At 45.2% G+C, this 26,734-nt stretch overlaps 1 protein-coding gene across 2 annotated transcripts in view; it reads right to left on the bottom strand.

The window, feature by feature from the left end:
* Positions 1-26,734, bottom strand: part of LOC144755665 (receptor-interacting serine/threonine-protein kinase 3-like) — a 267,630-nt gene that overhangs the window by 125,145 nt on the left and 115,751 nt on the right. For both annotated transcript variants that reach the window (XM_078644833.1, XM_078644834.1), the window contains exon 6: positions 11,904-12,062. In XM_078644833.1, coding sequence (XP_078500959.1) covers positions 11,904-12,062 — 159 coding nt within the window. The remainder of the gene's footprint in view (positions 1-11,903; positions 12,063-26,734) is intronic.

The following is a 26,734-nucleotide window of genomic DNA, read 5'->3' on the forward strand; positions in this document are numbered from 1 at the left end:
CTGGGGTAGGATTATTCTAGAAGCATCAGATGAGTATTTTAGCCTATGTTATTTATGTATGTATTTTCATTAATATGTAATAGCCACAAAACCATGCCATTACAGTAATATTTTATCTTACTGATAACGCTGTACGTTTTATACTTCACATTCGGTCTTACGATTGTAGCATTTCATATCTCTTGCATGAGAAATAAGACTGTTCAATAAACCCTTTTATTGAAACGCCTGTCTCTCTAATTCTATGCAACTCTGTAGAAACTAAGCATGCACGATTGACTGAGTGAAACGGTAATCTATTATTTCCATGACTCTGAAGATATTTTTCCAATTCTAAGGGAAACAAAGTTGTCATGTTTATACGGTTGTCAGAGACTAATCCCTTCTTGTTCATTCAAGACGTTTCTAGTGTTACTGAGTTACCTGGCACACACAAGTAATTAAGTTTAATGTACTCGATAGAGGCATACTGACCTTAGCCCTATGTCAAAACAATAGTGTATATTATTCCAATGTGCAGAGCCTATCAGGGATATAGGAACTACACTACAGCACGCTGCAACACTAAGCGAGACTTAAAAAATGATCCTTGAGTCCCTTCACTCCAGGGAGGATGTGGCATAACAGCCAGAGCTGCCGACTTTAGAACTGGGGAACAGGGTTCGATCCTTGGAGTCTCAGTGCCTTTTGATTCCATGCAAATCACTTTTTCTCCCTGTGCCTACAAAAAAAAAGAATGAATGTGTTCTTGTGTATGTAACTTGTGCTCATGTAAGATGCTCCAATACTTTCAGTCGCGTGTCCTGCTATATTAAAGTTGGAAAAAATGCAATTGATGTGTGCCCATGATGCCAAGATGCTTCTAGTAAGACGCGCACTTGGCGCTCATTGTTTCGCGTTCAGATGTGGTGGAATGGGGATGGGGATGGGACAGGGCAGGGAGGGAGGAATACTGAGCGTGTGAAAACATGAGCAGTCGTGGGGACTGCTGAAACACAAATCAAGAAATAGCTCCTAAAACAAGAGCAGTGGATGGACACAAGTACTAGGTCCATGCTCTGGGGGAGGGCTAAACACAAGATAAGAGATGATGCCTGCAGGCCATGGATAAATGGGGACAATTGATATGAGACTAGTGATGGAGCAAGCAAATGGGAAACCTACGGGAGGTCTGATGCCTTATAGACAGCACATGACCTGTCTAGATGAAACCTAAAAGGGGATAAGGGGATGGTTAGAGAAAGTGGGGGACCATCCCACCAAACTTTCGGTTCCATCGCTCAATTTAGCTTGAGGGGTTATAATGGGTTTACACCAGCATAAAGTGAATTGACGACATGTCCTTCACAGGGTCACAGGTCACAGTGACAGTTACCCTGCTCTATATAAAGTGGTCTCCACTTGTTTTCCCACCTAGAACCGCCATGTCATGCAATCTTTAATCTTGGAGTTTTGTACTAAAGAGGATAAAAGGAGATTGCACCACTTTACTTAATGACACCATTTCAGTGGTAGAATTATTGCCCAAACATCTAGCAGTGTTCTGTCAATGCTACTCTACGGCAATCCAGTAGGGGGAGCTAATCACTTTCCAGACTATAATCTTGATGCTTTATGCATGGAAAGTTCACATTGAATGGATCCTATGTGCTAAGCAGGTACTTGAAAAGGAGATTTACACTCCAAGAGTAGACTAACAGCCTTATTCATCAACGGGCCGTTTTGCGAGCCCCTAATAGCGATTCATAGCGAATCGCTATTAAGGACTCGCAAAACGGTATTCATGATGTATTGCGAGAAAAAAATGCGAATCACACGCGGCCGCAAAAACCGTTTGCGAACATCGAAAATCGCATAAAAATCGCAATTTCCGGCAACATCCGTGTCGGATTAGCGATATCGCAAATAGCGATATCGCTAATAGCGAGATCGCAAAAAGCGAGATCGCAAAATCGCGAGATCGGGAAAACGGGAAGTCGCATTTCGAGCACAGTGATGACATCACAACCAGGAAGCAGCCAGTTCCCACCCCCATTCACCACAGTGAGGCAGACCTCGAGGCAGCAACAGAGACAGCTCCTGCAAGGACACCTGCTAAGTTGGACTACCACCTCCAATACCACTGCAGCAATGGCTGAGGAGGCAGTACCTGGGCCCAGCAACCCCGGGCGCAAGAGGAAACTCAAGTTCTCAGAACAAGAGTTGGAGCACCTAATTGAAGGGGTGGTGGAGAACCACTCCAAACTGTTCGGGAAAGACTCAAGGAGGGTGCCCGAGCAGGAGAGGCGCAGGATCTGGCTCAGGATAGCGGCCGCAGTGAACTCTGTGGGTGTGGCCGACAGGTCACTGGATGACTTGAAGAAAAGGTGGTACGACCTCCGAGGTCGTGCCAAGGAGAGGGTCGCCGAGAGGCTGGGCGAGTCCCTGGGCACTAGAGGGGGAGGACCTACAGTCCCTCCAAACACCCCCCTGGTGGATCGCGTTGAAGACACGCTGGAGGAAGAGGCGTGTATTGGAGTCACCCGAATGGACTCATCCCGCCCCACCCAAGAGAGCCAAGGTAAGTGGCATGCGACTGCGACCCTGTCCCCTATGAATGGCCATGACCCTATAGCCTCCCATAATGTTCCAAAGTCATGCCATCGGTGCACATCAGTTAATGCCCTAAAGCATTGTGGGACATGTAGTGTGGCCACAATGTACAAGTACCCCAATGCAGCCAGACAGGTTCAAAAGTACGCAATGCTATAGGCAGTCAGGGAATGTCACCCAGCATGCATGTAGCAACTGCACGTGTGACAGATACATGCAACTAATGTACGTCCACTTCCCCTCACAGGTGGCGCTGACAGCAGCGAGAGGCTGCACATAGATGAGGATGCACAGGATGACGAGGAGGTGCCGTTACACACACAGCCTCCTGCGTCTGCCGCAGCAACAACACCTGCAGCCCGGCCCACTACCACTGTGCCTCCAGCCTCTGCCCCAGCACCAACACCTGCAGCCCGGCCCACTGCCACTGTGCCTCCAGTCTCTGCCCCAGCACCAACACCTGCAGCCCGGCCCACTGCCACTGTGCCTCCAGCCTCTGCCGCAGCACCAACACCTGCAGCCCGGCCCACTACCACTGTGCCTCCAGCCTCTGCCGCAGCACCAACACCTGCAGCCCGGCACACTACCACTGTGCCTCCAGCCTCTGCCGCACGAGCAATGCCTAGCTTGACTCCACCAGCAGCTGGCGCACCAACATCAGGTCCCGCGACAGCAGGGACACAGCGGCCACCCACTGTGGCAGGCCAGCAGAGCAGGCGTGGCAGGGCTCGCCTGCAGACCAATGCTCCCAGCACCAGGAGGGGGAATGGACAGCGGCTGCCGAGCATGAGTGTCGAACGTCGCATGCTCCGGATTCACCAGCTGCAGGCACGCCGGCAAGGGGCCATACAGCTGCAGCTGCATACCATTGGCCGCAATGTGGCAGGTGTGGGGGACCGGATGGACCGCATGACGGCAGCCATGGCTGGTGTGGGGGAGGGGATGGCCCGCATGACTGCAGCCATGGAGGCCAACACAGCTGCAATGATTTCACAGCGCAACACGGACCGCCGCCGCCACCGTCAGCTACTGACCCGGCTGACGGCTTACACCCGGTCAAACTATGTTATTGGCAATGCCACCTCGCAGCTATCGTGCCGGTGCCTGGCGCAGCAGCAGCAGCTCATTCAATGCTGCGAGGATGTGGCCAGGGTACTTGAGGGCCTGACCACTGCCGTGATGGCACTTCACCCTGCTGTACCTGCCACTGTCGGGGGTGACGATGCCAGTGAGGGGACATCAAGTGTGAGCAGCCACTCTGCCTCACACGTAGGGGCGCTGAGACGCAGCACCAGGCCCAATGCAGGGACACGTGCGGTGGATGAGGAGGAGCCGGCGAGGCGCTTGGGTGCTTCGCGCCGGAGGCGCACCTGACTGAATAGTACTTGTACAGGCACAGGCTGAACATAAGCCTGCCCTGTGTATTGGACGCAGCAGTATGCTGAAATTCTGTTTGCAATGGAAGGATGGCAACTGGAAACATTATTGTGATTCAAACAATAAGATTTAATTTGGCATCACACATTGGCGTAGTGTCATTATTAAATTTTGCATGCAATTGTGATTTGTTGGGTGAGGGGAGAGGGTGCACTAGAAACAGTTCATTGTGATGTGGTTGCGGCGTCTGTGGCCTTCAGCTGGGTTCTCCCCGCGTGCATGACGCCCATGTGCAGGTGGCCGGTCGTCCCCTTCCGACTCACTGCCAGAGATGTCAACAGGTATCCTGCGCTTGGTAGCAATGTTATGTAGTATTGCGCAGACAGCCACAATGCGGCAGCACAATTCAGGACTGTAGTACATGGCCCCACCTGTCTTGTGCAGTATGCGGAACCTGCTCTTCAGTAGCCCAAAAGTCTGTTCAATGCAATTCCTTGTCCGTATGTGTGCAACATTGTAACGCCGTTGCTGTGGGTTAGCAGGGTTGAGGTATGGGGTGAGGAGGTATTCACGGAGGGCGTAGCCACTGTCACCTGAATGAGAGGAGCAGAGGGTGAGTGCCTGTGCTGCGCAGCTACTTCATTGCAATGTGACATTGTTGACAAAGTGTACTTACCAAGTAGGTGTCCTTCCCAAAGTCTCCCCTGGCCAGTCGTGTGTGGAGGCCGCTGTGCCGGAATATGAATGAGTCATGGGTACTCCCTGGGTACTGGGCCACTATGTCCGTGATGTATGTCTTAGCATTGCAGACCATCTGTATGTTGAGGGAGTGGTAGGACTTGCGATTGCGGTACATGTACTCCGTTGCAGCTGGTGGGCAGATGGCGATGTGGGTACAGTCTATGCATCCTATCACATGTGGGAAATGGGCCACATTGTAGAATTGTAGCTTGGTCAAGTCCAGATCCTGTTGGCTGGTGGGAAATTTGATGTGTCGGTGTAGCTGGGTCAGCATTGCGTCAACGAAACTCCTGAGGCAGCGTGACATGGTGGGCTGGGATATCCCCCCAGCAACCGCTACTATCCCCTGGAAGCTCCCAGAGGCCAGGAGGTGCAGGCTACACAATACCTGGACATGTGTAGGCACGGCATTGGTCCGCCTTGTTGAGTGCTGGGGGTCAAGGTCCTGTATTAGCTGGATTATCATTTCCCCATTCAGGCGGTACTTTGCATATATCTGCTCTCTGGTTTGGCCCAGCAGGGTGACCCGCTGGCGGAATATCCTGTCCTGGATTCTGCGTCTCCTCCGTGCTGCTCGCTGTAGCCTTCGCCGCCTGACCACCATGTACATTCCTGGCATTGTGAGACTCCAACTGCTGCTGCTGATTCTCCTTATGTGTGTTTGGTCAGGCCTGCACCTGTTCCTGATTGGCCAACGGTTTTTCAAAAAAAAAATTCCAATGGCTTTTATGGTTACCACCTGCTTTGGGTTGTCCTTAATTTGCGCCTCGCAAACAGCGATTTTGGGGTTTTTCCGCTATTTGCGATTTTTCATGAATACCGATTGCGATGGTATAGCGAATTCGCAATTTTTTTCGCAGAATCCGTGGTTTGTCGCACTCCTGCTGGGATTCTGCGAATCTATTTGCGATTTCGCTATTTTTTGTTTGCGCTTTCGCTATTTTCATGGTGAATGCCGATTAGGGAAATTGCGCCCGCAATAGCATTTTCGCAGCTATTGCGGGCGCAATTTTGCTTCATGAATCAGGCTGTTAGATCGCAAAATACGGCAACCTGTTGAAGGAAGTTTACACTGCAGCAGTCGGATGACACTTTTGTAGAAAGTGCTAACTGATAAGAGTATTATACCACTTACCTGGCACTGCAGGGGAATATTTGCCCTACTACAGTTCTGTTGCACTGAGCAGGCAATGCAGAAGGAGATTAACACTCTTTGAGGACACTCACACCAACATGGTACTGTGGCACCGACCAGGCACGGCGTGGGAAAGCTCACTCAACTGGGGTCTTTTACATTAATATTGACAGTGCAAGAAAGGAGGAAAGTCCGCTCTGGCATGTTTCATGGTTAGTTTTCAATACGTTTTTCTCCACTCGCTTGGGACAACTTTACGTCATGTATTTACTATTAAATCCAGGTTTCTCTTGTAACCTTGTTCATCTTTCCCAGTGCAGTCTGTCCCATATTACAAGAATTTTAGCCTTTTTCATCTCATAGCTGTACTCCCTGCACACAAAAAGATCTTTGAATAATAAATCAACAGTCTGCTTTCAGAGTTTTAGGAAAATCATAATATTATTATTTCGATCAATCCAGTTTCTGATCTCAACTCAGCACTGAGTGCACCCTAATATCAATCTTGTATCACCGGAGAGTTATGGTGGATCGGAGGGGAGGACTGCCACCCTGATCCGCCTTGCGTTGCTGACCATCTTTGACATGGTGATGAAACATATTCTGCTTTCTTGTCTTTCTACAGTATGCACGGAAGACCAGGCACTCAATTGGATTTTCACCTCCTTGGCCAACCGATCAAAATCCAGTCACTCCTGGTGTTACTCAGGAATTCTCTCTCAGTCCTACATTGTTCAATGCATGTGTCTTCCTTCTGTCCTGTTATAATTGAACCTCTCTTTATGAGCTATGCTGATGACACTGTGATCCCGCTGTACCTTGATTCTACAGTGACAGTATCACTTGTGATTGTTTCCTGGCTCTCAGCAGTGGTTCTCTGAGTGCAACTCAATTCACTCAAATTCTACTCCGAAGAAACTAGGATTTTGATAATCTGCAAAGATCCTATTATTTTGTCTACCAAATGTTGGCCCACAGACCTTGCCCCTTTCTCCTCTTTAGTGCCCCCCCCCCCCGGAGGAATCAGAGTTTCCATTTTCATAACTCTTTATCCATTCTTTCGGATTAGTCAAGTTTCTTCTTTTTAGCCATCTGCTGCTCATAATCTCTCACTACTGAGACTCTCAGCCAGACAAAATGTAGTGCAATTGATTAATCTTAATCCTTTAAACCAGACTTTCGAAAATCCAAAACGTTGAGGACTATCATCTTTCAGCTCCTTCGTTGCACCCATCTCTCCTCCTCACTTTATCTCTGCACTGACTTTTCATGCCAAGTTTAAAGCTCTCTGCTTAGTCCACTACGCCTTCCAATGCCTGGGCCCAAAATCTCTTCATTCATCATGTTACTACTTAATTTCTACAATCTTTCACCAGACATCTCCTTGTTGTCTGCAAGATACACAGTAACCAGTGGAATCGTTCCCCTGAATTAATGCCATACAGAGCCTGGAATGCTTTTGGTTTAAATGACAACCACCTGGCTTTCAGGAAGAGCACAATACCCCAGCCTTTTCTCTCTGCTAATTAGAACTTGCTTCTTTTTTTAATCATTGGTCATCCACTCTAGCGCCGGGATGCCCTTGTACGGGTGAAGAATGATTTGCCAACAAATTAACACATAACCCACATACTACAGAAGGAAGCTCAAATGATGCAGCATTTGACAGCACTGCTAGAGGATGTTACAGGGGATCTTAATGAGTATAGAATGAAGTCATGACACTGCAGGAGGATGCTTAAACTGCTGGAGTCATATAACTTGACGGAAAGTGGTAATAAATGACAATATTTGACAGGCGAGAGACCATTAAGTAAACTGCCTAACAGCACTAGCATGTTTCTTCTCCTGGAAGTCTGACTTACTCTTCTTTGACCTCTCCTGCTCCTTCAATAGCTTCTTCTAGCCTAAGTTTTTCCTAAAATTCTCTGCCTTCTGTAGTCTACTGTGCCTTCATCTCAAGCTCCAGCATTCTAAGCGCTAAATGTGTGCTAACTATGGTTGCATGAACAACAGGATGAGGAATGTGGCTAGCAAGAGGAATGTGGCTAGCAAGAGAAATCGGGGGCACAGAGAAACATACAGAAGTGGCTAAGGGAATCCTCTTCTGATTCACCAGCGCTAACCGCAGTCTCGCCAACGTCCTAGGATGGATACCTTGCAGTCTTGTAGGTTCAGCCACTGATTTTGCCTTATACAAACCACAGACATGATCAGCCGTAAAGAACTGCTTCTTGTCCATGTTTACTAAAGCAAAATGATGGCTTGAAGTGATTATTTGAAGCACTTCCAGAGAACTAGGGTGGACTCTCACTGCTGCCACTGATGTCAGTCTAGTTGTCCAATCCTTGTGACAAGTATTGCTTCTGTCTCTGCAAACACAGAATATTGCGAGCTCAGTGAATTGACAAGCACCTTCTCTCTTTAGCCTTGGACTTTTAGGAAGTGGTAATGTCAAATAGTCAGTGATTACCCCTGGAGGGTGGTGTGCGGTAGAAAGTCTCTTTCAGGCAGCAGATTTATCATCCTTATTCCAAGACAGGAACCACGAAGAAAATATGCAAGACCAATCAAATTTAGCAGATAAAAACATGTCCTATACCAGATAACTTACAGTGATTTCAATATGGTGATAATTCAGAAGAAGCTGCTGAGAGTCGTTCAGATACCCATGCGTGACGGTCCCTTCCAGAACTGAAACTAAATGCAGACAAGCTAAACCCCCCAAAGGCCTGGTAGTGGTGATCAAATAATGGATTGAGGTATGAGCAGATTAAAAGAGAATCCAAAAGATAGCTCACGCAGCTCTGTGCAGTAGGTGGTGTTCTGGTCTTGGATAGCAAAATAGAAACAATTTAACAGTAAGTAACAATCTAATCTAGTGGGCACTTCACACAGATGGTGAAATGCAAAAAGGTGCAACGTCATTCAAAAGCATGCCTCAATGACTTCAATCACCAGGGACCTGTAGGGAAACCAGTCTGGAAGAAGTAGAGTATTGTATAGAATCCAGAGACATCCATTGTGGTACTTCACCGAAAAACATGAGATAAGTCACGCCACACATGAGCACTCTGCCGAACCTCAACGAGCTCTGCGTGGTCGGGAGTTGATACTTGGCATAAGGTGATGAGCAAGGGAAGGCATCTGTAGGCCAGTCCTGGAATCAAGATGTGAGGAACCTTAGAAGCCAGCAAGTGTATCTAGTGGGTCGTGGAGTGTTATAGGCACAGAGGAACTTAGTTTTTATACTGCACAGCCATATGCAGAAGAACTGAACGCCGCAATTACTTCAAAAGTACAGAGTATTTCCCAATTACTATAAAATCAAGAGCAGCCCATAAGCTAAAGTTGAAGCACCAGTATGGATTTATATGGCTTGAGATCCAGGGCTGCAGGAATTTCCGAAGTGATATCCATCTTCCATCACAGCAATGTGAGTGTTTTATCATCCATTTTATTTATAAAATACATTTCTAATTTGATATAACTTAAATCAGTTATGTGAGTGCTATTCTTGTTACTGCTGTTCATACAAGAAGACATTATCCCCCCCAGTGCTGCAGTAAAGTATACATAGTCTTCCAATTTTTTTACTCAATTTATGGATGCACAAAGAAATCCAAAATAGGTGTGTACTAATATCATCAACTGGAGTACGAATCTCAGTCTCTGAATACATGTAAAATATAATGTGAAAAAATACAGCTATACGTTTAAATCTTGTAGAATGTGGATAGTTTTTAACAGTTGGCTCTAGCTGTGTGGAGAGAGATAGAATGTCTGTTGAAGACTTATTGAACACTAAATGGACCTATTGGCTTTGCCAATGCTTGTTGAGAAATGTGCCCTGATTGGGGCTGTATGGACCATCTTATGCTAAGCACCATGTTATGCTAAGAATGACCCTGGTAAATTAAAGTGCAGATAATGGATTGCAGCAAGACGTTTTCTTCACAACCTCTCCACACAGCTGGGAAAAACTGTTAAAACAGTCAACCAACTCCAAGGCTGAAGGAGCGGACCAAAGGTAAGGAGGATCGAGGGGCAGCGGGCAAGGGTAGGATATAACCATGGAGGAAAGGGAACCAAGGAAGCTCATCACAAAACAAACATTTTAAACAGACATGTTTAGAAGTAAGAAATCCAGGAGTTATCTCCATCAAACATCCCAGTTGTAAACACATCTGACACAGCTAAGCCTTTGTCAGTAAGACTGTGCTCTATTTATATTTAAAGGTATAGCAGTAGGTTTGCTTCATCATCGGTGTCCCACCCCGAAGGCCGAGTGCCAACAGGGTGTGCTGCGACACCTGACTACAGTGGAGCGGGTTTTCTCTTTTTTATATGTGCAATGACTCTACAAAGTGATAAGTGGTTTAAAAAGGGGACAATACTACTCACTGCAAGACTTTATTCTTGAGTGATTGAACCCCTATAAAATAAAGTGTGACACCTATGTCTAATTAGGTAGACTTCGATGTCTGAGACGTGTAGTGTTTTAAAAAAAAAAAAAAGTGACGTGTGCTATGTGATTTTAAAATTAGGTCTACATGTTTCAAACTTCTTGCGATTGTGGGTTTTCGTCAGGACCAATGCAGGTGACCTGGGTGGTACGCACACGCTAAGGTGCGCCCTGCCCTCGATCACGTGAAAAAGATGGGCCCACAAACTTGTGGACCTAAACAAAATATAAAAGTCTTCTACCCACTCCGGAAGAAAAACTTAGAAAGCGGTGTAAGCCACTACATGGGCGTCCGGGTTCCAAGAGTCATGCTCACGTCACTAGTGGCTTCTGCTCATCGGACTGGAAACCTACTTGGTTCCTGTTCGGTACACCCCGTGGGACCGCTTTCTCAGTTTTTCTTCCGGAGTGGGGAGAAGACTTTTATATTTTGTTTAGGTCCACAAGTTTGTGGGCCCATCTTTTTCATGTGATCGAGGGCAGGTCGCACCTTAGCGTGTGCGTACCGCCCAGGTCACCTGCATTGGTCCTGACGAAAACCCACAATCGCAATAAGGTTGAAACATGTAGACCTAATTTTAAAATCACATAGCACACGTCACTTTTTTTTTTTTTAAACACTACACGTCTCAGACATCGAAGTCTACCTAATTAGACATAGGTGTCACACTTTATTTTATGGGGGTTCAATCACTCAAGAATAAAGTCTTGCAGTGAGTAGTATTGTCCCCTTTTTAAACCACTTATCACTTTGTAGAGTCATTGCACATATAAAAAAGAGAAAACCCGCTCCACTGTAGTCAGGTGTCGCAGCACACCCTGTTGGCACTCGGCCTTCGGGGTCGGACCCCGATGATGAAGCATGTCACCAACCAGGTTGGTGAGGGAGGGGTCTTCAAAAAGGACATGCTTTGTCCTGCTATAAGGTTGGGCACACTGTGCCCCATTGAGCCTTAAGCTCCAGGTACAGAGCTTCTCTGTGTTACGCTGCCAGGGGGTACTCCTCCATTTGTTGTTTAATACTGAAGTAGGGAACCAGGAGTTCCCACCTTACACATTGTCTAATACCCTTACTCTCTCATATTGTTTTGGAGGAGTATAGCAGTAGGTTTCACATAATATTTTATATTACATATAGTCAGTTGTGAGACTAATATTCCAACTCCCGTTGGTGAGATTCGCACACAGAAAATGCATATTACGACACATGAGCCAAATCCAATACCTTAAAAGTCTCCTGAAGCACCACCAGGCACTACAAACAGTAAGGGTGGGTTAGCAAATAGAAATCTACAACTGTCTGCTGTACCACCGCAGACTATCGTTAGTCTCCCACACCACCCTATTCACCTGTACCAAATTTGCTGAATTCCAAAGCAATTTTGCACTGATGACTCCTATGGAAAGTCAGGTAGGTGCACATCCTTCGGTGACAAACTCCCCTGGTGTTCCCTTTTTCCAGGAGGAAGAAGGTTGCTTCCTCTGCTGTAATCATGCCCCGTAGTTTTTCAAAAGTTTCAGCATATTTTCACTCACATACCATTTGCCCAGCTCTATGCAGTCTAAAATTAGAAATTACAGAGTTTGGGATACCTTTAAAAGTTGGTCTCTTGGATGTCTCGTGGTGCCAACAACGATGCATTAGATCCTTCAGCTCATCAATATTCTCCACAGAGCCCACCTCCTCCAGCAGCCTCAGGTCTGGTCTGTCACCCAACGGAATGCGCAACTTGATGAGATCGTGCTTGGCTCCTGCTGGGTGAAAGGGAGGTAAGATCAGAACTGAGAAAATGCTGGGTGGGAGGTTAATAGAAGTTTAGCAACTGATTTCCACATTTGAAACGGTATGACAAGAAAATGTGTTGCCCTACTTCCCACCATGCAATAATGATCTCCTTAGGGCGGTGTTGAAGAACTAAAGAACAGATAGCAAAGTTAGAAACTTAAGAAAAGAACTGGCCTATTTGGGGAAATTACATGGCCTTACCAGACTGAATTATCATCTGGTGGCCAATCTGCTCCATTTCAAAGAAGGTAATGAATCACCAGTCGAACCCTTACAGGGAGAGAGAGAGACAAAATGTCAACTGCCTTGCTTAACATCTGGGACATGTTCACATAGATGTATACATAATTTTTATTGTATGCAATTTTGGGTACAATGCAATACAATACAAAACTCTAGAGGGTGGCAAATCACCCTAGAGAGTTTCCAGGCGCTGAGAGCAAGCTGCTCAGTTTAGTCAGAAAGCCAGGTCTTGAGTCCTTTCCTGAACTCAAGAAGAGAGGATGAAAGAGGGGATGAAGTCAATAGGTGAAGGGGTAGATCGTTCCAGAATTTTGCCCTGATACAGGAGAAGGAGCATCCTCTGCTTTTTGTCTGGCGGATGGGGGTGTGTGCTTGAGGGAGAGGAAGGTGGAGAGCAGGAGTCTGGAGGGTTGGTGGAAGTTCAGGCGGTGGTTGATGTATGCTGGTCCCTGATTGTGAAGAACTTACTAGGTGTGGATCAGAATCTTGAATTGACATCTCTTCTGAATGGGGAGCCAGTGGAGCTTCTTGAGGTGGGGGGTGATATGGGTCCATTTCGGGAAGACGAGGATGAGTCTGGCTGCTGTGTTCTGTACTGTCTACAGTCTCTTCAGGAGTTGCATTGTGATTCCTACATAGAGAGTATTGGAGTCGATGAGCTAGCTGCTCAGTAGAACTTAAGCGACTGTTTGTCTGGTGTTGGAGGAGGGGCATTTGAAGATCTTACGGAGCATGCAAAGAGTTAGGAAGCAGGTGGAAGAAACTGGGTTGATCCGATTTTTCATGGTGAGCTTGTTGTTTTTTTAATTTTTATAATTTATTTATTATGATTTAGAATTCCGCAGAATTCCACATAAAAATACATCTTAAAACACATTTCATTCCACGAAAAATGTTTAGTATGATGCCAAGGTTGCATGCGTTGTCTGTTAATTTGGGTTCTGGTCCCAGTTCTGCGGGCCACCAGGAGTCACTCCACACTTCTGTTTTGTCTGTATAGAGTCATAGGCAGTTGTTTGTTGCTGTAGTTGCCCCTGGTGGTAGAGTTGTCTTCTGATAGTGAGAGGTGGTCGTCTGCATAGGATATGATGTTCATTCCATGACATCCAACAATGTTGTATAAACACGTACATGTACTGGGAAAAATCCCAGTGCCTAGAGGGTTTGAGAGGTAAATATAACCAGAGTATATCCTCCCTAAGTAGAATTCTAATCACAAAAAAATACTCCAATTAACCGCGTAGTGGTCAGTTGTGTAAGCAAGTAAACTGTACCCGAGGTAGAGGACAGAGGTAGAGGGGGTTAGGAAAACTCTCAAGTGAAAGGTTGTACCTAACCCAACCATGAATGTAGGGAAAAAAAACTCTTGTTTATATTACCCTCACACACCCTAGCGGTGTCATGCTTCATCATCGGGTCACCGCGACCCCTAGAAGTCGGGGTGGGCTCAACCACAGTGTTGGGAGCTCTTTGGATAGACAAGAGAGAAGGGGGTCCTAAAGATAAAATACCTCAGGCAGATCCCCGGTTTCCCTTTATTCTTGGGTCTGTCTGGGTAATTAAAAATTCTAAAATTGGGACTTTTTTGGGAATATTATGGTCCTAAGACTGTAGTGCCGACATGTTTCAGTCCAAAGCGGCCATAAAGGTCCAGGACTTTCTTCAGGGCAAGACTGACCCCCTATCTGAGGGAACTTAAAGGATGGGAGGTCTCAACCCTATCAGTGAAGCGAGGGCAGAGTAGCTTCTCTTCGTAGAGTGTAAAATGTGGTGTGTGTCATCTGCCAGACTCAGACCCAGCATTTCAACCTAATAAGGTTCCGGTCCTCGGCTCTTGCAAGAGCCGAGGACCGGAACCTAATTGGGTTGAAATGCTGGGTGAGATCATCAATTGAAGACCACCCACACTATCGTACCGGTCCTGTGTGAAAAGGTCAACTTCGCTAATTGGATGGAGTCTGGCAGATGACACACACCACATTTTACACTCTACTAAAAAAGTGCCCCAAGGTAAGAGGTGACCACTTGTTTCGGAGATGTGTTTGCAGGAGCAAGACTTCTCCAAAGCAGGTTTTACTACTTCTCTTCCCCCAGTTTGGTCTACGCCTTTCCCCTTTTTAATTAACATTAGAATGGACATAGAGACGTCAGAAAAATAGCTGGGACATTCGCTTAGTTGCTTAAAGCTTAGTTGACATTTACCGTCTCGAATACCAAGCATAAAAGAGAACCATGTAGATCATAAACTTACATCAAAAAACATAAACAACCTTAACAATAGTAGTTTCTCCATCCCATCCATTTACTGTTACGTGCTGCATAAGACAGAGCTCGTAATTCCCACATAGGTAGAAAATGTTAAGTGAAAACAACTATAAACTGGTATATACACATTAATCAATCATGAAAACCGACACAGAAGTTAAAAAAACCATACCATTGATTAAATCCTATATATAAATGCTGTTGATCTAGGAGGATAAATAAACATTCCCTTACTTGACCTTAGTGAAGTTGGGCAGTTATGATTAGCTAAGCAAGAAAACATGTAAAAAGTGCAGTTTCAAAGGTAAACCAGTTTCTTTGCAGTCTCCAGAAAGGTTTAAACTCAGAAATGTTGTTTTCAAAGATAAACAAAACTAATCTGTTGGTCGCTTGAAGTCTCGCGCCATACTGTAGTTACTGTAATTAGAAAGGGTCTCTTGGGCAGATTTGGTTTATAAAGGTAACTAATTTGAAAAGAGTTCTTGATGTGCAGTGCACAAGAATACGCCAGTGCTTTAACTGGAACAAAAATCGTGGTGGAGGATCTCTTGAAAGGGCGTGGCCATAGAGGTGTAACTAGGAAACATTTTATGCCGATCAGGTATATGTAATTAAGGGCAGGGCTTGATACACATACACTAATATCCTTTGCTCCACGCAGTGTGCCACCTAACAAGGATTTGGGGGTCTCTCCATCAGTTTTCAAATCACACAACGATGAACATGTGCTAAAAACAAACCACAGCTTTTGGCTTTGGCAATGCTTGTTATCTGTACCGGCAACAACAATTAATTTGCTGTGAATTAGTTAAATTGATAATCTTTCAAGTCTGAAATTCTGAGACTGTAAATTTAACATGACCGGGGTCTGAGGAAGGGGTAGTGGTCTGCGGAGTGACTCAGTCACTACCGTTCTCTCCATCACACCACTTTTCTCTGCAATCTCCGACTCTTAGGCTCGTAAGCGCTTTCCACCATCCCCCCACCCCCCAACATCTTTCTGGATCCTCTTTCTGCACCCATCACACTTCTTCTCCTGCCCCTTCATCTCTGTATTTTCAATCTGTTCTTCAGGCATACGCTTCCATGCAACAACTTCCCTTCACCATGCACCCTCTCTCACACACAAACATGCCATCTCCTCACCTTTGAAAACAGCATTTTCTTTTCCTTGGGCGCTGTCCATATCTCACAACTGTGTATACCTCCTTCATACACTTTCACAAGAAAGCGTAATTCAAATGGGACAGCAGAGTGTGTGCTCTGCAGAGAGGCCAATGCAGCAAGACTACCCTTTTCGGTTTCTGATCTTAGCTGCAATTGCACTATACCTATGCTACCTGTCCGAAGCGCGGAGATACTCCTACGGGAGTCGATTCTGGCGCTATATAAGCAAATAAATAAATGCAGTGTGAACATCTTTATGACCCACTCACAGGCACAGTCAGAAACTTGGAGTCAGAAACCCGCACTGCTGGAGCCGCACCTTCAAAGCTCTTAATAATGTACCATAATGAACACCTACCCACAACCAGTACTCACCCAGGTACATCGAAGTGACTCAGAGCAGAGTCTACACTACACAAAAGTTCAGTGTTGCATAAAAATAAAATAACAGAACCAACTTCAAGAAAAAGCAAATACTCTGAGGGAAGTAAAACGTGACAAGATAACACGCTTTGCAAAGCTGACATGGACCACATGAATTGTTTTTACAGTGTTAGTTGAGAAATCAAAAAAATACAGTGATACTTAAAAAAAAATGCAGTTTAAAAAATATACAACTGACTTCCTTTTTCAGTTCTGGTCTGAGACAGCACATTTAGGTCTCATCTAAGACGGCGCATGCACTGTTGCTTGCAAGTCTATAGCTAGAAAAAAATCTAAAAAGGGGTTAGAGCACACCTATTTCTTTTCATTGTTTGGCTGTCTTGTTACTCGTTTCTTCTAATTTCATTCGTCAGAAGCAGCTGGTTAGGTATCGACTGTGCATGGTCTGACTGTGCATGGGTTGACTGTGCATGGGCTGCTTGTCTATGCGCTTTCGCTTTCGAGATGTATCTTCTACAACAAGGGGCTTGCAGCCCGCTCATTGCTAACCAGCCTTCTTTGTCATTCTTATTTATGTATAGTAAGATAGCAGCATGTGCCAGCGTCGGCTTCTCTTCTTCGACTGGAGCTTGGACTAAGTGCAATTTGCTTTTCAGCTTGGTTGCGGGTCCTTCCACTTATCGAGGTACTATTTTCATTCTTTTTATTTATTCTTCATGTTGCTTCTTCCCCCTTCCAATCCCTACCCTCCTGCTGTTTGTGTTGCTTTTTCTCCCTACCCTCCATAAGAAAAAGAGTGCTCTTTTTAAACTGCCCCATTACCCATTCCCTCCTGTCTTCCTTACGGTTGTTCGTGATGCCCCTTCCCATCCCAGCCCCTCCCGTTGTCTGTTGCCCACCAACCATAGGAAAAAAGCACAGTGGCGCAGGCAGTCGCCCTACTGTACAACAAAGCTAAAAGACATTGGTAAAGCCAGTATAGCTCTTGCATAGGTATATCATTTACCAAAGGCCTGTAAACTAAATACTACTAGTGGGTCTGGCACTGACTGTGACACCTACTTAAGTAGCACCTTAAACATGTTCCAGACCTGCCATTCCAGCCTGAATGCAGATTTAAACAGCCAATTGGACTTGGCAATATAACTCCCTTGCCAAGCCTAGAACTCCCCTTGTATTAGACATGTCACCTCTAAGGTGGGCCCTTGGTAGCCCAGAGGACATGGTGCATTGTAATTAAAATTTGGATTTTAGGTTTTACATGTCCTAAGAGTGAACAAATCCTAAATTAGTTTTTCACTACTGTGAAGCATTTCTGCCACATAGGATACCATAGAATTGCCTTATTACATTTAATAAGTGCTAATGTTTGACTAGATGTGAATAAGCATTTCATGTTTGGGATCTATGACATTGAAATTAAAAATCTTCTTCAATGGTAAAGAAAATGCCACCTTTAGAAAGATAAGCAACAGAGAACAACGGTTCCTTTGGTCGATATATACAATATTTGATCATTTAAAAAGCTCAATGGCATATATTAGTGGGAACGGATTGTCAGAGAGAGAATCAAAAGCATACACACCATGGGTTTCAAACATTTTTTACTTAATCTTTTCAGTTTGTGTCATAGAGTCAAACAGACAGTGTGTTCAGTGTCCCAAGTGAGCTAGAACCTAAACAAGCATTTGCAATGCAATAGGTCTTGCATTTGCGAACTTTTGCGCTATTGGTACTGTAAATGGCAATGCCTTTTATTTATGTGTTTTGAAAACCTGCAAGGAACGACTAGAAGTACAAAGTGCACATAGTATTGTGTTTTACAATGCCAATAGGATAACGTTTCCAAAATGCAAGACCTTTTGCATTGCAGATGCTTGTTTGGTTAGGCTATAACTTAAAATAAGGGCACTTTTACAAACTGCTCTTTTTCAAGTATAAACAAACACTGGTGACAACTTAAGCTGTGTAATTAAATTTCACACAATATGAAGCAGCAAATGACAAGTGTAAATTATGATTAGCCTCGGATGAGTTTGCCTATAGAGCATTTGCATATATATGTGTATGAGTACGCCAATATTTAAATTTTGTTCAGAGACTGGATCAGACTTTGGTGCCGAGGGGAAGGGAACAGAGGACAGAGGCTGAAACGTGTGCATCAGACGTCAGGGAGCTGCACAGAAGAGCTGGAGTAGCTGAAGCTAGCAGGGAGAGGCCAGGATGTACGAATGAGACTCGAGGGGTGACCCGCCTCACCTTTTATAAACTCTGAAGGTCTGATTAGCTGAATACATTTTGCCCTGCTGCCGGGGGAGCATTCCTATCATCATTGGGGCAACGCCTAGAAGTCAGACCTGTTAAATATTGGACAGGTTTGTTAGCATGAGCTGAAAGCCATTTTGTATTTCTGGCAGCCATTTTGTCTGCCATGTGCTCTGTCCTACCTTTCTGTTAACTGCTCTTGTAATCTGCCTAGAGACAAACTATATTCAGCATCCTCCACTTCGCACATGCCCAGAAGGGCCTAGCTAGTAGAATGCACCTGCTTCTCTAGTATAACTGTCAGGCTATTTTTGCTGTTGTCTGGAGAAGTAACTCTCCTCCCACTTTATTGAGAAAGTAGATCTTGTATGCCCAACTTAGTCATTTTGCATGCCTTCATGAGCCAGGACTGCCCCTTGCATTTATGCTTACTATGTAACTCTAAAGCATATATATATGAAGCCCCAGTTTTCTGTATTCATTAGACTGCCTCATTCAGTTGCTAAGGCTTCTGTGTGACGTAGTCTCACCTCATTTGAGGTTAATAAAAATGATCTTTTATATTTCAGCTTCTGTGCCAATTTTTTCTTTGTTGGTTTAAAAGGACCAAGTATCAGTGAGACCCCATAGAAGGATTTTGATTACTTCAGGCCAAGCACTGGAGCCCCAGAGCTGGCCCGCCCACTAGGGGCTGTAGAGGCCAACGTGGATTTTATATCCCACCCAAAGATCCCTTCCTGCTGTTTCTAATACAGCTTGGACCCAACATCTATAGCGCCTATGACTTTGACAAGCAGCCTCCGGGTGTTAACATTCGCACTTTAGGAGAATTTTCTATATAAAAGGATCAGCACACGAACAAACCACAAGAGGGTGTGTTAAAGGAAAGTGTGTAGCTCCGCCTCTGAACGGCTTCATTCGACCCCAACGCACCTATTACAATATCTCTGAACAAGCACAGCCGGTGGACGTCGGGTCGCTGCCAAGATCACATGAAACATGCTGTAAAATATACTAAACGCAGGTTTTTAACAGCTATCCTTTAAATCCAAAGTGATCAAATGAGGGACCATAGACCTTTCATTCAATGGGTTACTACACTAGAAGCCGGAAAGGTGGGCGGGAGTTGTAGTGCCATTCTTTTAAGCGCAATTTACATTCCCGATCTGCCAAATTTAGAGCTGTCTGTAAAGTGCCAAAACCCATTTAACAGCTGTCCAAAGTCCCACTCAAGAGAAGCCTAGCTAAAACAGTAAAAGTACTTCCGCTACTTAATTAGAATTTTGTAACCACAACAAGGTACAATAAAAAAAATATTTTCTAAAGATACCCTTTCTAACAAAATACGTGACACTGCCTCGTGTTCGCTTCTGGCACAAAAGTCCTCCTCCCAGCCCCCATGGTCCGGCCCCACTACTGGACTCTCCCAGCCTGGGGCTCCACCTCCATGGCATTCTTCTGTGGGGGTGGGGGCTATGAATTAAGAATGCTCAGCTTGTTGGGTTTAAAGGCCCTGGGCAGTGGGGATGGGCATGCAGCCTTCAGATAACAAGCAGTGGGGAAGGAAGAGGCAGCCGAGAAATGAGCAAATGGCAGCTGAGCGTGAGTGTTGCTTCAGTGTTAAAAGGTGCGTTCCTCACCGGGTGCCTTGGTGCACTTACTCCTCACCCTACACAAAGACATGCACCCAGGCAGACTTCGGCACTATGGTGGTTCGCCGCATACATATGTGTGCATTTGTAGTGGATTAATTAAATAACAGAACGAAAGTAAAGCCCCTGAACTGTAAACAGGAATAACATTGGTTACTTTAATGCACTCCAACCGGGCCAGCAGAGCAAAGAATAAGACACTGATACATGCAAAGACAAAACGCGGCACGCCGCGTTAATATGCAGAACCAAACAAAAGTTGTCAGCCACCATATTCTTGCAAGGACGGAGTGGAGATGGGGCAATATTGAAGCCAGCATTGTAGTGTGTCCGGAGCCCTCCGGGGCCGCGTGGACTGCTTGTGTAAAGCATGTGAAATGTAAGCAGGAACGACATGGTTACCTTAACACTCTCCGACCAGTCCAGCATTGCAAAAATTCGATGCGGATACATGTAAACATAAAACGCGGCAAGTCGCGCTGATATGCAGAACCAAATAAAAGTGGGCAGCTGCCATATTCATGCAATGATGACAGGGTAGTGGGTTGGGCGATAATGAGCTAAGAATTGTGTTAAAAAGATTAAGTAAAGCATGTGAAACGTAAGCAGGAACAACACGGTTACCTTAACATACTCAAACCTGGCCATTTCACAATAAATGATGACATGCAACGGGCTGGTGGTAAAGGGAGGGCACCCCACGGGGATATATGGCACTCCCTGTTTTTTTTTTTTATTTGCTGTGGACTGCATGTTGTTATAATGCGTGCAGGCTCCAAATTACCAGCAGTGGGGAAAGAAGAGGCAGCCGAGAAAAGGAGCAAATGGCAGCTGAGCGCGAGTGCTGCTCTAGTGTTGTTTAAAGGTGCGTTCCTCACCGAGTGCCTTGGTGCACTTACTCCTCAACCTAAAGACATGCACCCAGGCAGACTTCGGCACTACAGTGGGTCGCACGCATACATATGTGTGCATTTGTAGTTGATTAAATAACAGAACGAAAGTAAAGCACCTCAAATGTAAGCATCAATAACATAGTTACTTTAACGCACTCCAATCGGGCCAGCAGAGCAAGAATAAGACACTGATACATGCAGAGACAAAACACAGCATGCCGCGCTAATATGCGGAACCAAACAAAAGTAGGCAGCTGCCATATTCATGCAAGGACAGGGTAGGGAGTTGGGCGATAATGAGCTAAGAATTTAGAGTGTCTGACGCCCTCAGTGGCAGCGCGGACTGCTGGGTTAAAAAGATTGAGTAAAGCACGTGAAATGTAAGCAGTGGGGAAGGAACAGGCAGCCGAGAAAAGGACCAAATAGCAGCTGAGCACGAGTGCTGCTCGAGTGTTCACAAATAAAACAAGCGACCGTCATTGTCCTGGCAGCACACGTCGTCCTACCTGCAGTAGGAAACAAGGAAGCAGTCCCTACATAAATACATAACATCGAGCAGTGGAACGAAACTGTAGTTGGTCGGTGCTGCTTCCTGCCAAACGGGAGCAAAACGGAAGTGCCACATCGGATTGCAAGCCAATAATAAGCCCGCTAACAAATAAATGCCAGAGTTGACGAATGACAAGAGGCAGAAGACATTACAGCCAATAGGCGGAGTTTCACACACCAACATACAGATTACTTGATGCCTCGTAGAGGCAGCGCATGCGCTGCCTATGCGAGACCTAAAAGTGACAGTTTTCTGACATATAAAAGGTTTCAGTTTGTATAAGACAACCACAGGTATGTATATACAAATAAAAGAGGCTGTAAAAGTGGTTTGTTCGAAATAAGTGTTGACGGTGTTTCGACCCCAAGGGCAATTAAGTGGTCTTATCAGGATTAAACAATATGTAACACCTGAAATAGAGTAACAAATATAATAACTAAATCTGACAAAACATAGAGAAACTCTCTATCAGAATGATGCCAAATGGGTGATTTACCTGAAGTAAGAACAATTGAGTGTCAGTGTGAAAGGTGCACACCAATAAAATAGTGGGTCAAGACAAGAGCTAAAAAATAAAAAATTGTGTACTCAGAGGGGCCAAGCCGGGCGACAACAGTAGAAGAGAGAGGCAAGGAAACAGTTAGGATATACTTCCATTTTAAGATTGTGTTATAAGGCTTGTTGGACGTATTGATAATTCACCCCGATGTGAGAAGAAAGAGAGGACTAACAGTCCAGAAATACTTTACGGCATGCAAATAACTAGTTAATGGAGGATTGTTGGGTCAGGATTCCATCTAAGCGCAGAGTGTTAAAAAATATAATATAATAATAATCTTGTTGTTAAGGCTTTTTCTTTCAACTCACCCGACTGAGAGAGAAGCTATTCTATGTATGTAACTCCAACCGGCTGCCAAAGATAGCCTGGATCCAAGAGAAGTTATTCCATATATGTAATTCCAACAGGCTGCCAAAGATAGCCGGGATTCAAGATCCAAGATACTGATCTCTACTGGTTTATAATTCACCAAGTTAATTGCCATGTATTAGAAGGAAAACAGCCGGTCAGCCGCGTTGTGCAAAAGCGCGTGCTACCTAATTGTTCACAAATGCGATAAGAAAACATCCTGCTAGAACTATTTCAAAGCACATGACTGCTTAATAACCTAATAAAAAATTCTCCACACGCAACTCACCAAGGTTACAAGAATATGAAGCGCAAATCTAGCGTGTGTACTACTTATTAGTATGAGATATTCTAAAATTCACCAAAGTGAGGGAACACGTTCTGTTTTCAGCGATGTCAAGATGTGGCTGCAGAGTTCAGCTGGTCGATACAGAGAGAGAGGAAGGTGATGCACCCTTCTCCTCTGAAGTCGTCAAGTGGCAAGATGTTCGTAACAGGGCAGCGCGAGGCTTCTCTAGTTAATTTGAAGCTGCGTCTGAAGGACCCCTGCGGTGCTGCGACATGGCTCGCGTCACTACAGGTGGAGAGCCTGTTTGAAAGAGGATTGTTTATTGAGGGAACATAATACATAGAATATCAATTTTAAAAGGACTTGTACTTGGTACATATACCCTTAGAAAGATGTAATGTTCCTATCCATAGCCATGTGGTGCCTGTAAGTCATGGGTCACAAGACTGGGTGTAACTGACAAACTTTGTGGATTACTCCCAGACAGTCACACAATAAAGAAATTAGGTGTGCCTGATTTGGCCATCAGCTGGCAGGATGGGGTGGGGGTTGGAGCAGAGCACATCCTCACTTGCAACTGGATAGGCTGTGATATGCTTTCACAAAAAGGACTTATCACCTTTACATTGCCACTGCAGCCAGTTTGGATCCAGGGTAGAGGAGTCAGGAAATTCCATGCACTTCAAAGTAGAAACTTCTCCCAACTTCAAAGGCAGAACTGGGTACAAAAGTAGAGCCCTCATACCCACTCAGTTCACTTTCTGGACCTGTGGAAGGACTCAGAGGTCCGCCTCCTGCTGTGACATGCTGTGCACGCTTCAAGACTGCTTTACTGCACCTGGAAGGACTGCTTTGCTGCCTGGAGTCTGCCTTGAACCCTCAGAGGTCAGCCATGCTGTTTGAGCCCTAACCATTCACCTGAACCCAGGACTACCAGAGTGACTCAAAAAGCTAGTTTTCAGGCCTCTTGTTCAGAGTCACAGGGACATAAAAGGCGTCCACCATCTTGAACCCGTACCTGGACCCAGCCTCAGTGAGTCCTGAACCCCCAAGTGGTGTCCCACTAGTCCTGGTCCCTTTGTTGTGGTGCTAAAGGTGCCCAGAAAACCTAAATCTAAAACTGAGGACAGACTTTTTTTGGCTAAAATCCAGTCTGGAACCGAGGGGAGACCAGGACCAACTGCTCATCTATCCGCTCAAGGTACATTACGGGTCAGCCTGACTTTGCAACTGCTCCTGCTACTTTCTTCTATGCAGCAGCCAATCCTGTTCGGTTGAATTTCGCCAAAGGAGTATCCGAGCCCTGGAACGGTCTCTTGCTACAGCCTTCTGCCTCACCCTGTTGGAGATTTCCCAAAAAAGAGACTAAGTCCAAAATTAGAAATCTTTACTGTGGCTTCAACCAAAGACTCTCCGACGATGACGCTCCCTCTTCGAACACCGCCTGCAGCCTTGCCCCACTTAACTTTACCTTCTCAGAATGTTTTCCTCAAAATTTCTTCTATATCCTAAGGCAAGTGCTGACTGGGCCCAATCCACTTTTTGTATGCGAAGCGTGCTCTATCGCAGTCAGCCATATATTCTGACTTTGAGCCAGTCTTGTGCGACCAGATGTTCGTGGTTGACGCTTAAATCTTTTAGACGCTAGTTCTTACTAAAAACTTAAACTCATAACTCTAGTTCTACTAATTGGATTTGTGTCACTTTGTTGTCAAATGATTTATTAAAATTGACTATTTTTCTATATGGGTGTGAGATTTTTCTTGTGTTGTGTTTTTACTGTTTATGTGCTGCATAAATACTTTACACAATGCCTGAAAGTTAACCCTGACTGATTTTTGTGCCAAGCTACCCAGGGGTTAATTTTGTGACTTTTTGTGGTTTTCCCTGCAAAGGATTGGGGCTGTTGCTTGACCGGGGCTGTTGCATGACCAGGGCTCACATCCCAGTCAACCAATACCCAATTTCTCACTGTGCTCAACACCGGACAGAGGCATATGAAGAGCACTTTTTGTTGCTGAGAACATGCTAGCTGTACTTTTGTCATTCCTGTCCTTTCATGATTAATGGCATAGCTTTTGTCTTTGTGACCTATTGGCTTTGCCAATGGTTTTCAGCAATGCTTTGTAGCATGGCAAAAGAGGAAACCAAAAAAAGGCACATGCACACAAAATCTACAGTTTTTTTTTTCTTTTTAGAAGTTATGCTCTTCTTTTTTGTAAATATTTCTCATTGATATAACAGTATTCAAAGTGCATCATACATTCCCCATGAGAAAGTGACACAATTTTGAACATAATTTGCTTCGGCCTTTGGTATAGCATACTGATATGTGTCAAGCACCTTCAGAGAGTTAACGCGCTGGCTGCCCAGGCAAACTCAGCCTTTCACATCCAGACGTTTGTATGAGCAGTGTTAACAGCAGCATCTGGTAGGTACACAGTGCATAGAAGCAGCCAGACGAGTCAGCACGCAGAGTATCTGCACACACATACCAGCATTGTATTTTCTTTAGACCAAGTTTTTAGCGTTATTTGGTCAAACTAGGCACCAATTTAGCAGCGTGTTATGTTATATTAATGTGTAATAGCACTCTAATAACCCATGACGGTATCAGGTGTTTGAGTAAATGTGTAAGCATGTGGTCCCTGCAGAGTTATTTGAAGAGCCAGGTCTTATGCCTTTTGGGGAACTCAAGAAGCAAGAAGGAGGCAGTGATGTTTTGTGGGAGGAAGTCCCATGATTTGGGTGTGACATATGAGAACGAGCGACCTCTTGCTCAGTTTGTGTGAAAGCAGGGAATGTGTGTGAGTGAGCGTGAGGCTGAGCATAGATGCCTGGTCGGCTGGTGAAAGTGTATGCGGCTGGTCAGGTATGCTGGTTCAGTGTAGTGCAAAGCTTTGTATATGTGCGTGAGGAGTTTGAATCATCTGCATTTGTGAATGGGATTCCAGTGGAGAGTTCTGAGGTAGGGCACGATGTGGGTGTGGCCTGGGAGGTTAAGTATGTGTCCTGTGGCCACTTCTAGACGGTCTAAAGTCTAGTTAGAAGCTGCTTGGAGATTCCGGTGTAGAGTGCATTGTCGGGGTTAAGTCGGCTTGAGATTAGTGCTTGAGTGACAGTTCATCTACTGTGGTGTGGCTGCCATTTGAAGATCTTTCGTAGCATACAAAGGAAGTGGAAGCAGGCAGCTTGTTCAGGATGACCCCCAGATTCCTGGAATGGTTAGTGGGTGTTGTCCTAGCTCCGTCGGCCACTAGATGGAGTACCATGGGGTGGTCTTGTTTCCGAAGATCAGTAATTCCGTCTTGTTGGAGTGAGCTTCAAGCAGTTGATTCTCATCCACTCTGCTACCATGGTCATGCAGTTGGTGAAGATGGTTCTGGTGGCGGCTGTCTTGTGTTCAGGGAGAGGATGAGTTAGGTGATGTTAGCGTAGGAGATGATGATGATGATGCCTTGGGATCGGATGATGTTGGCAAGCGGTGTCATGTAGACAAACACAACTGTGCTGAGAGCCGATCCCTGGGGGACTCCATAGATCAGGTTCTTAATCTCCAATGGTGTAGAATGGCAGTCTGATTCGAGCAGGTCCTTGAGCCAGCTCCCCTCTCGCTGTACAATCAGCAGGCCTTCCTGACTCTGCTAATCACGTTCTCTCTGCCGCCACTTTTGTTCTCGCATTGCAGCTCCCGCCTCAGTTTACTGTGCTTTACTTGTTTTAATAGCCTCCTTGTAAAACTCTTGTTGTACTCATTATTGTAACCAATATAGCCTTGTTTTATATCACTGCAGTCATCATTGCTGTTCAATATAGTAACAGCCTTTGTTGTAACATAGTTTAATATAGTAAAAGCCTTGTTGTAAACAATGTTGCTATTCTCTGTTAATACACTGTTTTCTGTATTACTGTTCTTGTTATTTTTCAGAGCCGGACAGCCTAGCCCCTGGCTGCCTCCCTCCTGTTTTTTGCACATTTCCCGCCACCCAACACCCCTTCCTCTTCCCAGGACTTACTTAATGG

Source organism: Lissotriton helveticus, chromosome 5_1 (genome assembly GCF_964261635.1).
Source record: "Lissotriton helveticus chromosome 5_1, aLisHel1.1, whole genome shotgun sequence".
Taxonomy (NCBI): Eukaryota; Metazoa; Chordata; class Amphibia; order Caudata; family Salamandridae; genus Lissotriton; species Lissotriton helveticus.